The sequence below is a fragment of the Triturus cristatus genome, chromosome 5_1 (assembly GCF_964204655.1).
Source record: "Triturus cristatus chromosome 5_1, aTriCri1.1, whole genome shotgun sequence".
Lineage (NCBI taxonomy): Eukaryota > Metazoa > Chordata > Amphibia > Caudata > Salamandridae > Triturus > Triturus cristatus.
In genome coordinates this window covers 261,000,622-261,016,891 of record NC_140587.1, presented here as the reverse complement: position 1 = coordinate 261,016,891, position 16,270 = coordinate 261,000,622, and the positions used below count along the sequence as shown (strand labels likewise).

Below are 16,270 nucleotides of genomic sequence, written 5' to 3'. Positions count from 1 at the left end.
TGTCCATGCTTGAAACAAATCCCCATTGTTCTACTAACTGCACAAAACTAAAGATATAATATGAAGAATGTACCAGTTAACAATTCGAATGGTACTCTCTTACCCTCATGAGGTTATCAGGGCCGGACTGGCCGTAGCGGGCACCGGGCAATCCCCCGGTGTGCCGCAAGGGTGGGGGCCGGTTTTGGGCCCCTTGGTGCCGCTTTTGTTACAGGGCCGTTTTTGCAGCATAGCTGATAAATCGGCCCTGTAACAAAATCGGCCGAAAACCGGGCCTGGCAAAGAGCTCCAGGGGAGGATATAGGGGGGGGGGGTTGGCCGAGCACTTTGCCAAGGCCGGTTTTGGTTCCCAGTCCGGCCCTGGAGCTTATGGTGACATTTACAAACTATTTGGCCTTCGGCCTTGTGGTTTATGACACCACCATAACCATGCTGCAATATAGCAACTCTCTGGCACGCTCACTCCAGCATTCACTTACTCAAAAACACATTCTAGGTGTAGAAATCAGAGCTTTTCTAGCAGGGCAGAGATAACAATGGTAACTGATTTCAAATGGGATGTTCAGATTTCATGAATACCCTGTTCATTGAAACAGAGCCAATGGCTGTGCATAGAGATTTTTGAAGCGACTGGAAGCAAGGTAAAACCCACAATGCTCATTGATTGGGTTTATAATGTTATGGTTTTCACAGGCTTTCAAAAATAGCTTGCTAATTAAACGAGTTATAGCCAGAGATGTTTGGTTTTGTTTTTTTTTACAATTTGAACAATGGACAATTTTGAAGCTCTGTGGAGGCTGTCAATATGATGTCATTTCCACGAAATATACAACATCTTTCACAGGTCCCTGTGGAATATGTTTTTATAAAAATCTCTTTTGTGCAATAGGAACACCCCTAACACATCATCAATAAAGTCAACTCCTTGTAACTATAAAGTACAGAGTAATGAAACAAAGCAAAACAAAACAAAACATAAGCACGTATACAGAAACTTAGGGAAACAAAGTAATTTTCCTAATTTTCCCCAAAATGATGTTGATTACCAAAAGGGAATATGTCATATAATAGGATGTTGGAGGATACCAGGTGATCTCAAAAAAGTTGGCAGAGGGTCATTCAGAAAGTGACACGCTTAACTAACCCAACTAACTTTATCTCAAAGTTACTGGCTCCAACAGATTAAAAATGCTGAACTAGTCAAACCACTAACTTTACAGCCTGCAATGCGCATGTCACGCTAGTGGACAACGATGTCCCCTTTAAACAGATATGAATGCATTTTTAGATCACATCAACTTAACCACATTAGTAGTAGCTTTTACAACCAGGCCTGCAACTGTTGTGCTAATGGTCTTCTCTCTGATGGAAGACTTACACACCAGAAATGAAACATACAATGGGTGACGAAGGCAAATGCATTTTCTTTTAAACCAGCCTGGGTCCACACTAGGCAGCGTACCAGAAATGTTACGCTAAGACATTTACTCACTGAAGCATCAAACATCGCTCTCTAATGTTACACGTGTGAAGCACCATATTCCTAACTCATCCATGGAGTGAACAATAAACTCAACTTTCAGTTAAAAGATTGTCTATGCTTCAAACAAATCAAGGGCCTGATGTCCAATTTGGAGCACAACTTTTCCAAGCACAGAAAACTCCATAGGAATCAGAGATTTCCGCCAACCTGGCAATGGTATCTCCGCCAAAGTGGTGCAGCTCCCGGTGAAGTTCTCATTTCCAAAATGTCAACTGAACAGAAATTCAACCAATGTTTGAGGAGGAAGTAGAATTTCCATCGCTAAATGTAAGTAATGGGCTTGTATATTGTCAAGTGACATACATAGTATTCCTAAAATTCGGGGTGGGGGGGGTCCCCAGGATGGTAGGGAAATGATACTAACATTTTTGTGAAAATCTGTAAGGTGGACTTTAACAGGGATAACTCCACCATCATACATGACAGATCAGCCTCTACATCTAGCAGCTGATTCACCCTCCTCACATCGGAGGAGCAGATAACAAAGCAGAAAACGTCATGGACAAGTATCCAGCATCCTGCAAAGTCTGTCTGGTGGCGGTGTCACCACAGGAGCCATGTCTCTCCATTGCTGACCAAACTTAGGAAGGATCTCAAAACCTGGCTCTTCGACTGAAACCCTGCGCCCAGATCGATCAGCAGCCTCTCCCTCCCCCCTCCCTCTGCCCCCCCCCCCCCCCCCCCAGTGCCTTGAGACCCTTACGGCCGAGTAACCACGCTATATAAACCCCACTGATTGATCGAATACTAAAATACAGTTTTCATGTTACCAGTGCCACCCTCCTCTGCACCACATTCTAAGATGTGTTATTTAGGAGACGCCTGAATAATGTAAAAACATCATTGAAACAATGGCAATAGAACACATTTCCTTACAATTTGCCTGTGATTTTTCAACCATCAAACAGAATAAGAAAAATGGCATCAGTGTCTGAAATGAGATTTGAAGGAATGACATATGATCATCACCACGGTACTTACACAAAGGCGTGATAGAGCAGCGCCCAGCCCCGGGGCCTCTCCAAGGCGTCATATATTAATGTTTGGATCCTCCGTAATTTGGCATTGTTCCTCTTGACAGGTCTACTACAGCTCAGAGGGGTTTTTGCCAGAAGGCTAATTCCTTGAGGGTTCCTCTTGGTCTCTTCCTTCCCAGCTCCAATCAACAGGGTCCCTTCTTTGTCCGCCCCGGCTCCCAGTGCCAGGGAGGTCTGTTCTACGTCACCAGCCAGCCCCGCTTTTTTCTCTTCCTGGCGACCCCCAGCATCACTACCACCACTCCTGGACTTCAGCCCCATCTTCTTCACTGGTCCTCAAGGCTGAGATTGGGGTAAGTCCAAGAAGCACCAATGCCATGGTCTGAGGCAGAGCAATCACAGGGCACCAATGGAGGGAACTGCCAGGGTCTGAAGTACAGAAGGCATAGAGGGAGGGCGCTGAACCCAAGGATGTAGTGTGAGGAAGATGGAAAGGTTGTGGTTGGGAGGCGCACTGCTACGGTGTGCAAGGAAGTCATAAAAGAGTACGGCAAAGCATCTCGAATGCCATGGCCTGCAGGACAGCGATCACCAGGGAAGGGGCTGCTCACAATAGTTTGAATTTAGCAACTACAGGGTCACGGTGACTCGACTCAAAGGCTGGATCTTGAGAACCACAGAGATAGTTGGAGAGAGTTGCCTTGTGCACAGCGGCGTAAGGTACTAAACTAATAGACCTTGAAGCTTTTATGAATTAATGAAGAACATTTAGAGACCGAGCAGTAACCCCGAGGAGTATTGTGCCATGCTTTGATCTGGGAATAGCAATCACAGAGCAAGCGTTCCTTTCTCCAACGCGGTGGTATGGAGGACACATTAATATGGGACACACATGTTGCCCCTCTGCAAAGGAACAGGGCCTGAAAGCACTTCAGTAGGGTTGGGATACCCCAATACAAAGAAATGAAGCTAACAATCACAGCACATGGGTGGGCTACCGTAATGCACTGATATTGGTCTGGCAATTACAGGGTTCGAGGGGCTATCCTATTGCTATGGTGTCAGGAAAGTAATCTCATGGTATGGATAGTTGGCAATGCGATGGTGGGAGGCAGCAATCAGAGGTGTAAATAGGTGACTCTAGTGCATCACAATAGATAGATAGGTTACCATAACTGTATGGGGGTGGCAGTAAGAATCGGGGTGGCTGTCCCTAATCCTGTGGTGTTCAGATAGCCATGGCTGGGTTGGTGTTCTTACCCTAATGCAATGGCCTGGGATAGCATGGGTGGGTGGGCGGGGGACCTCAATGTAATGATGGATGGGTAACGATCACAGACTACGGGTGGGCTACTCTTATGCAGTTCTCTGCTCGTGACTAGCTCAGTGCGTGGTCTCAGGAATAGCCACCAAAGTTTATGAATGGGGTGTTCAAATACCGGGTGGGCATAATTGCGCGGCAAGAGGGTGTCGCTCCAGTTCCACGGTGTGCCAGCTGGTAGAGGCGAGAGCAGGAGAGCTGCAGCTGAGAAGCAGAGGAATGTCAGGGAATCCCCAGAGTTCAAATGTCAACGCCGGGCTGCGATACACATTAGGCGATGGGTAGAGACCCCCAGGGAAGCGGTCATGGGGTGAGCGCGCCCATGACAGTTACAGTGACAAAGCCAGCCACAATCTGGGAAATAAGGCGCAGCTGAGGCCAGACACCGCGCTCGCATCAGGTCATTATCGCGGAGCTGGGAGGCGATCACCGAGCAATCAGCAGAGAGGGGGGATCCGAGGCTCGCGCTCCCAGCGCAGGTTCTAACATCCAGGGTGGCCAGGCGCGGCGCGAGGCGTCTCACAACCCCACGGCGTCTACCACAGAGGCGGAGCCGCGCCTCTCCCAGGGACATTCCCAGCCTCACGTCGGTCCATTGTACCCTCAGGGTAGCACATCAGGAAAAAGAAAATCCTCCCAGTCACACGGCACCTCCTATGCACTGTGTATCCGCTCACTCGGCCCGCCTTATCACCGATAGGAGCCCCAAAGCTGGCTAAAATCCGCTATTTATCTGCGCACCATCCTCTGGTCCGTCGCGTGCGTCCGGCCTCCGCCCTGTGCGCGCATCCCTGCGCCCGCCCGCTGCCTCAGCCTGGGTATCCTATGCCGCCGCTGCTGCTGCCTGGTGTCAGTTCAGAGGAGGATCCCCGGCCACCGCTGGGAGGAGGAGGAAGGCGGCGCGCCGAGAGGAAGCTGCGGCTGCCCATCATCCCCTCCTGCCCGCCCCTCCATCGGATCCCTCGCGCTGCTCGCTGTGGCTTTGGAGGAGGATGTGGCAGGTGAGCCTGGACCAGAGGGAGGGAGAACCAGCAGAAGGGATGCGCGACAAACTGTGCAGGAGAGAAAAGTAGAAGGGAGATTTTGAAGAGAGTGGGAGGACGGTTATAGGGAAAACAGAGAGGACACGTGGCTGTGAGCGAGAGAGAGAATATTAGAAATAAGAGCATGAGAACGAAGTGCGAGGGAGGGGCTGAGAACAGGAAGACACGCAAGGAAGATAGCAACAAGAACATATTTGAGACAGGGCAGAGGAAGAAAGATCAGAGAAACAGGAGGTACTCAGGAGAAAGGACCACTCGAAGGATGATAAACAGCGGAAAAGAGGGATCTGCATATACTGGAAGGAAGGGAGCAGAAACAAAGAAAAACACTGAGGTTATAGAGACAGACGGGGGGGGGGGGGGAGCGGGAGAGACATGCAGGCAGCGTTTATCTTAAAGAGAGTGAGGCGGAGAGATGATGTTATGAAACAGGAGACCTTCGCACACAGACATGTAGGGAGGCGAGTGAGGTAGAGACACTATAAGGGAGGGCTACGTGTATACTAGGAGGGAGGGGTGAAAAGAGCATGTTGGAAGGATAGAGGGTTACGGACAGAGCAGTGGAGTAATGAAACCTAAGCCCCCCCTGCAAAGTACACCCCCCCCCCCCCCCACACACACACGCTTTGGACCCAGTCAGGAGCTCTCGGACCAGAGGACCGCCACCCGCGAACCGTGCCGGAGGGGGCCATGGAACTCGGCCCCACAGCACCGCGCGGGCTGCGGGGGGGCTACTGTTACTCTAGGTCAGGGACTGCCAGAGACACAGTGGCAAGAGAAGCCGAGACAGAGAGATTAAAATAATGTGTTGCTGGACATCTTTAACACTATTCACAATTCCTCCATCCTTCTTATCATAAATATATTAGTTTACCTGTTGTTACTTTGTGAAGAAATCTGCATTCGGCCAAATTTAACCTCTCAACGAATCTTCTCATTTATAAGGGAGAAAAGGGAGAACCCCCTGAGGTCGTATCATCATGAACAGCTCAGCTGGTGAGGGGGCTGAACGCCTGTTAGTGCATGCACTGCAGACAGCACACATTAGTGCATGCACTGCAGACAGCACACTCGTGGACCGTGAGCAGTGATGGCTTCATTCTGTTTCCAGGCAGCGCTGTCTGCAGTCCACGCATCAACTCTGAGCAAATCAATGTTGTATGTAAAACCTTCCAAGTGCATAAAGACAGTTGCTTGGCTCTGCGCTAAGCCACACTAACTCAGCTGTTGATGATACGGTCCCAGGTGGGTACCGGCTTTCATTAAAAGTTATAAATATCTGCTACAATTGTGAGGTGTGTGATGGCAGCTGTGATGTCAGTGGTTTCAATGGTGACACCATGTGTTTATTCAAGCCAGCTATCAAAAAACCTAAGAAAAGGTACTATTCAAACAGAATTCAAACTGCTAAATGTGCAAATCAAGAATGCTATACATTTTCACTGAATTTCGTAAACCAAATTGCCTAGAAGGAGCTCATCCCGTTACTCAAGATTTTACCAACAAACTGGCAAATCATTGCACGGCCAGAGCAGACAGGTTGTACTCATATTTAAAACAAAGACAAAGCATCAGCCCCAACCCTTTTTCAAAACAACAATCCAAGAATACTCTAACCCAGCCTCTCCATTCCTCAAGACAAATCTCACACAATGAATTTATGGACCTGGTCAAAGCAAGCAGGCCTGCCGGCAGATCTTCGGACCCGTGTCCACCACAAACCTTCAAGACAATTCTTCTAACAGCAGTCATGGCCGATGCAGGTAAGTGGGGTGGGAGAGCAGGGCGGTGGGGACGTCGACAGATAATGAAATAGGTTCTATTTATTTATTTAATTTAACAGATTCCGTTGTCTTTCAACTTCCCACCTCCCACACCGCCCCGCCTCACTGCGCTTACCAGCACCGGCCGCCGCTGTCTAACAGTTTCGACTGCCATACCAGGATGAAGAATCATCAACAATTCCTTAACTACCGGAATATTTCCAGAAGAACTCAAAAAGCCATACATACACCCATTACTGAAGAAAACAATCCTGGACCCGCTGAACCCCGACAACTACAGACTGATTACAAATGGTCCTTTCCTGGGCAAACCAATAGAAAGAGCAGCATTCACCCAGATGCCACAATTCATTGAAGATAATACCATACTTTCAGACTTCCAAACGGAAGAGGCACAGCATCTGCCCTCATTGCCATCTAGGATGACTTGAAGAACACTTTTGACCGTAACGGGGTTGCTGCACTATTCTCTTGGACCTCTCAGCTGCCTTCGACATAGGTGACTATAGCAGTCTGATACAAAGACTCTACGAAGCCGGCATTGAGGGGACTGCTTTAGACTGGATCACATCCTACCCTCACAACAGAACTAATGTCAACCATACCCCCCTTTCTTGTCCAAACTGTACTTTACAAAAGCAGGGATCCCTCAAGGCTTTTGCCCTCGCTTTTCAACATCTACATGATGTGTTTACCGGTACTGATCAATCAATTTCACCTCATGTGCTATAACTAAGCAGATGACGCGCAAATACTCCTTCAACTGGAATGCCCCAAAGACATTGGAAACTCACCAATTTCAGTTGTCTCAGAGCCATAGATCAATGTATGATATGGAGCCATCTCAAATTGAATACTTCCAAAACTGAAACACTCACTTGTGGTGACTGGAAAAACTATTACCCACTTGCCGCCTGGCCTCATGATCTGGGAACACTACCTAAAGTATCAGAGAAAGTAAGAAACCTCGAAATGACCATGGGCTCCAAGCTATCAGTGAATGCCCAAGTGGACAAACTAGCAAGATCAAGCTTTGTTACTATAAAAACTCTGCAACAAATCTTCCCTCATCTGGGATTTCCACACAAGGTCCAGGCTACCATCTCTCTTATTCTGTCCAAACTCGATTACGCCAATAACCTCTACCATGGATCACCTTTAATGACTATGAAAAGAATACAATGGATTTAGAACTCTGCTGCCAGACTACTCTTACATATAAAGCCGCAAGCCCACATCTCCCCTGCCTTGAAAGCCCTGCATTGGTTACCAGTTGCCAGAAGATCCACATTCAAGCTGCTTTGTATCACCCACACAGCGATACATGGAACATGACTGCTCTTCATCAGGAATAAAATCAAATACATTCAACAAAGGAACCTCCGCTCTGGAGTGGCACATCGGCTCAAAATCCCAACATACAAGAAACAAACCATGGGTGGCACACCCTTCTCTGTTCAATCAGCCAAACTATGGAACTCTTTAACCCCCAACATAAGATTTAAGGACCTTATCTTCAGAAAACTACTCAAGAATTGTCTCTTTCCCAAATAACCACCATACGCAAACCGAAATATACAGCATATCCCTCTGTATATAAGCTTTTATTATTATTATTATTATTAGGAAGCTTATAAAGCGCTATGGTTACTCCAACCGGAGTGTCCCCGCGCTAGGACATAAATGAACCCCAGCGACCCTCCCAAGCTAACCACCATCCAGCACGGACATCCACACAGAGGTGGCACGCTACTACTTTAGACCTCCCGGGGGTGACGGAAGAGCCAGGTTTTCAGTTTCTTGCGGAACAGAGACTCCGATCTGAAGCCACCAAGATCACCTGCGGCGTACACCAAGGATCATCATTTAGCCCAACCCTTTTCAACATCTACATGGCACCGCTCACCAACATCGCCCGATCGCACAACCTCAACATCATCTCCCAGCTGATCCTCTCACTCATTTTATTTGGACTATAGATATATACATACATATGTATATTGCTTTGTATGAACATGTATAATAGTTATGTTTAAAACATTTTTTTTGTTAGTTCTGCTTAACAAATAGGCATATTACGTTTGGTTACATTATTTTATGTTTTTAACACGTATATAAGTGACTGAATAAATAAGTAAATCTTTTATCATAACTATTTATCTACAACTGCTTTTGATTTTAAAGTACAACAACACTTGAAAGCCGTAGATTTTTAAATGCATCTTTAATCTTAATATATTACCTTCCTTATGCTTATATATATCTATCTATGTACTTATGTATCTATATATTTATTACTTTGCTTCTAATTCAGAATATCCAATGCACTACCCTATATCTCACCCTATACCACTCTCAATATATCCTCTACCTCAACTCTCTGACTCATCTCAAACCTCATTCTACTACTCTTTCCAATGCACTACCCTATTTCTTACCCTATACGTCTATCAATATATCCTCTACCCCCAGTCTCTCATTCATCACAAACCCTATACCTCTACTATGATCCCCGAAATAACCCTTTCTGGACTCTTCCCTCTTCTACCCCTCCTTGCATCATCTCATACCTCTTTTTCTATTCATATCTCCCAAACAAGCCTTTCTAAACCCTTTCCTCTAACACTTCCCACTCGACCTCCCCTTTACTCATCCCAAACCCCGCCTACTGCTATGAACTTGATTAAAAAAAACTCTATATCCTTCCTTCTTCTATCCCTACACTAATCCTTTTCAATCAAATTAACAGACTAACATGTCCACCTCTCGAATTAATTTCATATTTCCCTAGACTAACTCCCCTCCAACCCCCTTTACTCATCCCAAACCCCCTCCTACGGATATAAACATAAACAAAATCTAAGGGGGCGTGGCCAACTGCCTAAGGGAATGGCCGCACGGTAGCCAAACTCCACTGAGCCACTCCTGATGAATCCGTTATAAAACATTGAGCCCCGGCTGGACTTGCCAGTGAGTGACCCTACCTGGTCCTGAAGTTCTGCCCTGCAGCCGGACGAGAGACGACCTTGATCAGAGGCGCCCCCTCGACGAAATCACTTCCTGGGTGTTCTGGCGGCCGTGGCGTCTCTGGGAGTGCTTTGCTGATCCCCAGGGATAGTGATCTACTCTACGCCGCCGCTGCGGCCTGTAGCTGCACCGCATTATCAGTATCGGCGGTGCCAGCGGGGATTGCACCGCCCCCGCAACGACTCTCCTGTGTTGCGGCCAGATTGCTCCAGAGTCGCTGACATTGCTGCTCCCCGGGAGAGATTGCAGCCTACGCGCCCAAGCACTGTGAGCCCGCTCTGGCGAGGGGCCGGATTGACCTGCTCGTGAGTCGGCGCCTCATACTGCACCATATGTGAACTGGGTGGGGCCCGCAAATTGTTCCTCAGCGGCCCCAGCAGCAGGGGAGGCGCCCCGCCGGACCCCTCAAGGCGAGAGCATTAATTAACGCCGTGGCTGCAGCCTACTGGTTCACTGGGATGGCGCCTGAGGTAGGAGGGCCGAGCTGAGGGCTTGGGGTTGACGGCATTGGCTGTGTGTGCGCCGCCCCGCATCTCGCCTTCTTGAAACCGTCTGGACTGCCTGGTGGCCGTGAGAATAGCTGTCCGCGCTCAGCCCTTTGTTCTCCTTGGGCCTACCGGAGAGTGCGGCGGTGAATTGTCAAAACTATATATCCGGCAGTGAGGCCTCGGGTGTGCTTTAGCACAGTGACGACACAACGGACCTTGCGGGTGCGGCATGAGGCCTCACTATGCATGAACGCTGAGCCTTGGACTGCAGGGGTGATCTGTGACTTGAGCTTGCGCGCCCTTGGCTGCCCCAGTGCTGAGGGCGATTTGAGGGCCCGGGCCGCTACTGGGCTCCAGTGGTGGTGACGGGGGCTTTGCCTGCCCCTTGCGGGCCGCGGTTGCATCCTTTAGATCCCTGAAGGCTGCACGGCGCCACTGCACTACTCGTAAGGTGCGGGCAGGACATCCTGGTGCTCGGAGGTGTGGGCGCTGCTGGTAAAAGCCAACAGGCCGGTCTGGGCTAGACCCACTGCAAGCGGTGGTTAGTAGCTGGTGTGGCTCAACCCTCCTTCTGACACTTCACGCACACCTGCGACATCATGGCAGCCGACCGCAGTGGTCGCAATGCGGTGCAGGCAAAGCTGGACAAATTTGCATGGCAAAAGGGCCAGGAACACGCTAATTTCAACTCGCAGGGTGAGCAACCTGATCCCACATTGCAGGACATTTTAACTGCCATAACCTCTGTGCGTACTTCACTTGAAACCCGCATTGATACTGTCGCTACGGAGGTTTCTTTAATCAGGGCGGACATGAGGAAAATGTCTGATCGCGTGAACACCGTCGAAAATACAACCAAGGAACTGGCGAGTGATACGGATCTTCTTAAGCGTCAAGTGACTGAACTTCAATCTACACAGGAGGCACTCGCACTACAGCAGGACGATTACGAGGGCCGCATGAGACGCAATAACATACGAATCTTAGGGGTTCCGGAGCGGGCGGACGGTCAGGCTGCTGATCTCTTTGTCAAGGAATTGGTCCTACAACAGCTTCAGCCAAGGGGCCTCTCCAAATGCTTCTCAATTGAACGAGCACATCGAGTACCTGGGGGCAGACCGAAACCAGGAGCGCCTCCCCGACTTCTTTTAATTTTCGATATATAGATGCCATTCTGCAGCTGGCGAGGGCGGCCACTCCGTGGACGATCGACAACAGTAAAGTCACCTTTTTCCCTGAATTCACCCTGAGGTTTCAGAAACAGCGGCGCAGCTTCTTGGATGTGAAACGTGCGCTAAGGGGCCAAGAAATTAAATATGCCCTGTTGTTCCCAGCAAAGCTGCGGGTCGAGTCAGAGGGTAAACTTTGGTTCTTCACGAGGATGCTTGGGACTGGCTCGATGGCTGGCGAACAGTTGGTAAGCATCCTCACAAACCTGCGGGTGACACTGGTAATGCGCGCAGCCGACGCCAGTGGCAGGGGTCCCCACCCGACAGCGACTTGGTGGCACAGAGCCCGAAAGGATGAAGGTTGATGATCGGCAAGTATAAGTGACTGTCCCCTGAGACATTGACTTCCTGAGCACGCATCTAGTGATGACTTTCCCATTTAGGGTGCCTCACCTTTTGCATGGGTCCCAATAGATCAGGGCTCATGCTGATCCAATTCCGTCTTGTTCTTGGTTTTCAGTTTACTAGATAATGCTATTTCTTAACTACTGCATCAAGTTATCCGTGGTGTTCACATACCATGTTATGAGTTTACTGGCCGAGGCTGTTCCTGTTCTCATGAACCGTTGTCCCAGGGAGTGGGGTTGTTCACTTACCCGACACTGTTGAAGGAGGGCGACAGGCACTCTGCAAGTTGGGGGTGGCGGGTGGTTTTGTACCCGCTATGCAGGGAGGCAGGGTGGGGGAGGATGTTGAGTTTAGGGGGGAGAGGGGGTTTGGTTGTTTTTGGTGTTTTGTTTACTGTACTTGTGCAATGCTATTCTTTTCTTTCCTTTTCGTCAATGGGTCCACTTGTCCTATGCTCTTATTCACTTTGACGGTGACATATTATGCTCCTACAATGGGGAGTGCTGGCGATACCTGGAGATCGGTACATGTGTCCACTCGTTGAAGCGACTGGACCCTGGTCTGCCTTATTGACATACGGCAGGCTCCCCTCCTCTGCTGCCCCGGTGTCACAATCCTGACCTCACCCTCTGAGTACCGACGATTTGTCATCCAAACATATCGCCCATATGGCTTCACACTCAGTCCTTAAGCTCCTGACGTGGAATGTCAATGGCCTGGGTGACAAGATTAAGCGGGGAATAGTACTGCAATACCTGAAGTGACAGGTGCCGGATATTGTCCTACTCCAGGAGACGCACTTGGTTGGGAACTCTTGTGGGGCACTAACTGGGTGGAGATACCGACTGGTCACCCATTTAGGGTTTACCTCGGGTTCACGGGGGGCGGGAGTACTCCTCCGCAGGGGCTGTCCGTATATGATCCACAAGACTTAATGCCGGGTCTGGTGGCTCAGTGGACTAATGCACCCACTGCAGGGGCCTGTGTTCGACCTCATGGTCACAGGTTCAAATCCCGGCGGGTACACTCAGCCTTTCATCCATCTGAGGTCAATAAAATGAGTACCATTGAGTTGGGTAACAATAATAGTGTTATTCAGCGCCAAGAGACCAATCAGTGAATGTGCGCTTTACAAATACACATGTTATGTTATGTTTAAGACATGGACGGATGCACAGCGTAGATATGTAGCATTGTCTTGCACCTGGGAGGGACAGATTCTCAACGTCATATCTCTCTATATCCCCCCTGGGTTTACAGCGTCCCGCGTTGCGAGACATAGGTGCGCTCATACTTGACCTGCCGTTGGGTGTACTGGTGCTGGGAGGTGACTTCAATTTGACATTTCATGGTGCTAGGGATCGCCTCTCAACCCGTAGGGACCCCCTCCGGGGATCCCAACTGAATGAGTTCTCATCCGCCATGGGCTTGGTGGATATCTGGAGATGGCTTAACCCGACCACCATGCAATTCACGTTTCAATCCAGGGCCCACAACAGTAAATTCCGTATTGACCACATGTTCAAGCAAACTCAAGATATTCATTTTTTTCTGAATCCCGGTTCCTTGCATGGGGAATCTCTGACCACTCCCCCATTCTCACGACTTTAACCTTGGGGCAGACCAGGCACTGTACTGCTATCTCTATCAACCCTTGGGCGCTTAAAGTACCCCACATTAGGGAAACACTGCTCAAAGACACTGACTACTATTTCACAGAAAATGTGGGGTTGGTCACTTCTGCCTGTCGATTGTGGGGGGCGTTTGGCCCTGTCTTTAAGGGTCGAGCCATGTCACTGATGGTGGGGCATAGGAGGGAACTATCCAAACGAGTGGTGGAGTTGGAAGAGGAAATCCTGGTAAAGGAAAAAGCCCTTGCGTGTGCTCCTGATTCGGACGCACAGCACTCACTAAATATGGTGCGTCTGGACTACTGGCAGCTACTGACGGAAGCTGCCAAGATGTGCTACCTTGCTACCCGTCACAAGATCGACGAGCACGGCGAGCGCATGGGTAAACTCCTGGCCTGGCTCGAAAAAAGGGAGCGGGCATCCAGGTGGGTCCACTCAATATCTGGGGCTGACGGTGTGCTTCTCACTGACCCTCAGCAGATTGCCGAAACATTCGCCTCTTACTTCTCATCTGTATATGCTACTGCCGAGATGTCCCAGGCCCCTATGGCTGCGGACCTCCTATCTACTATCAAAGTTGCTTGCATATCAACGCAGGACAGTGACTCCCTAGAGAGTGACATTACAGAGACTGAAATTCAAAAAGCTATTCAGGACGTATGATCAGGTAAAGCTATGGGACCCAACGGGCTCCCAATTGAATTCTTTAAACCAATGGTTTCTAAGCTCTCTCCCCACTTACTGCGCATGTACACTGAAAGTTTTGATCTAGGTATCCTTCCGACTGATGTTAGGACAGCCTCAATTGTGGTAATACACAAACCAGGCAAGCCAGCGGATAACTGTAAATCCTATCACCCTATAACCCTCCTCTCCGTGGAGGCAAAAATTCTAGCAAAATTATTGGCCAACAGACTTATCCCCCACATTACTGAGTTGGTACATCCGGATCAATCCGGGTTTATGCCAGGAAGGAACACAGTCTTGAACCTGCGGCGGTTGAATGGGGTACTAGACACCATCAGGGAAGACGCGATCCTGCTGTCATTGGACGCCACCATGGCGTTTCACACCATCGAGTGGGATTTTCTCTTCGAAGTTCTGGCTCGGATGGGCTTTGGACCCAATTTTATCAGATGGATTCAGCTACTTTACACCCAACCTACTGCACATGTAACTGTTAACAACCACGTCTCCAGTAGTTTCCCATTGCAGCAGGGCACGAGACAGGAATGTCCTCTGTCGCCCCTACTCTTTGCCCTCGTATTGGAGCCACTGGCTGTCTGGATCAGGGGCGACCCAGAGATAAGGGGGCTTAAGCGTACTGAGGATCACGAAGATCGCATTTCGCTCTATACGGATGACATCCTCCTCTACTTGGCCTCGCCCTCGCGGTCCCTTCGTCGAGTGCTCCACATTTTTCATATATTTGGTGCCCACTCGGGGTATACGATTAATTGGGCTAAGCCCCAGTTATATGTGTTGTGGGGGGGAAACGCCTCTTAGCCCCAGGGTCTACAACATACCTGTGGCATCTCGGGGCTTTAAGTACCTCAGCATATTTATTACCCCGGACCCGACTTTATTCTACGTATCCAACCTGTTGGGGTCCCTGACCCACCTGAAAACGGATGCTAGATATTGGCGATCTCGCCCTCTGACTCTTCTGGGGCAGGCAGCACTTTTCAAAATGCTTGTGCTACCGCGCTTCCTGTATGAACTGCAAAATACACCCAATGTTATCCCAGACGCCTATTTTGCCAATACGACAGCGTAGTGGGAGGACTGCTATGGGAGGGGCGGGCATCACGTATAGCCATGATCAAACTTAACATGGGATGGTATGATGGAGGTATTGCATTGCCTGACATGCGGCTCTACTACCAAGCATCGCAACTGGTTGCGGTTAATAGGTGGGTGCATGGGGAGTACAACGATCCAAACTTTCGTACAGACCGCTGGCTTTTGGGACGGGGAGGATACAATAGAGCACTCTACACGAACCCCAGTAAGCTTCGTCTCACGGGGCCCACCGCATGCACAGTGGAGGTCTGGCACGGAATCACTAATAAATGGGGCTGGCACAACCGACTTACAAAAGCTGCGCCACTCTGGGAACCAGATATGTTGGGTCTGCTTAGTAAATGTCCCGGCTTTGACATGTGGGATATGATAGGCATTTCAAAGGTGGGGGACATACAGGTAAAGGGGAAATTGGCCACTTTTGCCGACATACAGGCCAGGTATCAATTGGCGCCCACCGAGACCTTCAGGTACCTCCAGATCAGCCATGCTGTCTCAGCTGCCATGCCCAAGGGTCTCCCCCTGCCTGAGTCTTCTCCACTAGAGGACAGATTGACACTTGACCCTATGCCCACAAAAGCTGTATCCCCTACATACAAAAAAATGTTAAACAATAGGCCTGATCCCATGCGGCTGGGTTGGGAGTCGGACCTGGGGAGCATGGATGATGAGGATTGGTGTGACGTACTCGCTTCTCCTAGAGAAGTGGCTATCCCTATGAGACAGCACTAAGTCCAACTGAAAATCCTCCACCGTGTGTATTTTGATGCAAAGCTTCTGTTTAAGCTGGGTAGGAGGCCTGACTCCTTATGCTTATGAAAGTGCAACCAGACAGGCACCTTCTTCCATATCCTTTGGGACTGTCCAGTGGTGGGGCAATACTGGGATAAGGTTACAAAACAGATGGAGATGGTGTGCGGCAAGACATTGAAGGCTTCCCCCCAGCTGTGCCTCTTTAACGTGTGGGAGGCCACTGACCTCTCGCAGATTGATCAAACATGGGCCTCAGTGGAATGGGCAATCGCAAAAAGCAACATTGCTCAGAAATGGGGGGTGGGGACTGCCCCGTGTTTGCG

At 49.4% G+C, this 16,270-nt stretch overlaps 2 protein-coding genes across 2 annotated transcripts in view; one reads left to right on the top strand and one right to left on the bottom strand.

Moving 5' to 3' along the window:
• The window catches only part of KCNQ3 (potassium voltage-gated channel subfamily Q member 3), a 732,470-nt gene extending 727,807 nt beyond the window's left edge, over nt 1-4,663 (bottom strand). The window contains exon 1 of the mRNA XM_085604907.1: nt 2,525-4,663. Within this exon, the coding sequence (XP_085461033.1) occupies nt 2,525-2,841 (317 nt within the window). The 5' untranslated portion in view covers nt 2,842-4,663. The remainder of the gene's footprint in view (nt 1-2,524) is intronic.
• LOC146830711 (uncharacterized) overlaps nt 1-16,270 on the top strand; it is a 148,756-nt gene that overhangs the window by 95,242 nt on the left and 37,244 nt on the right. The window lies entirely within an intron of this gene.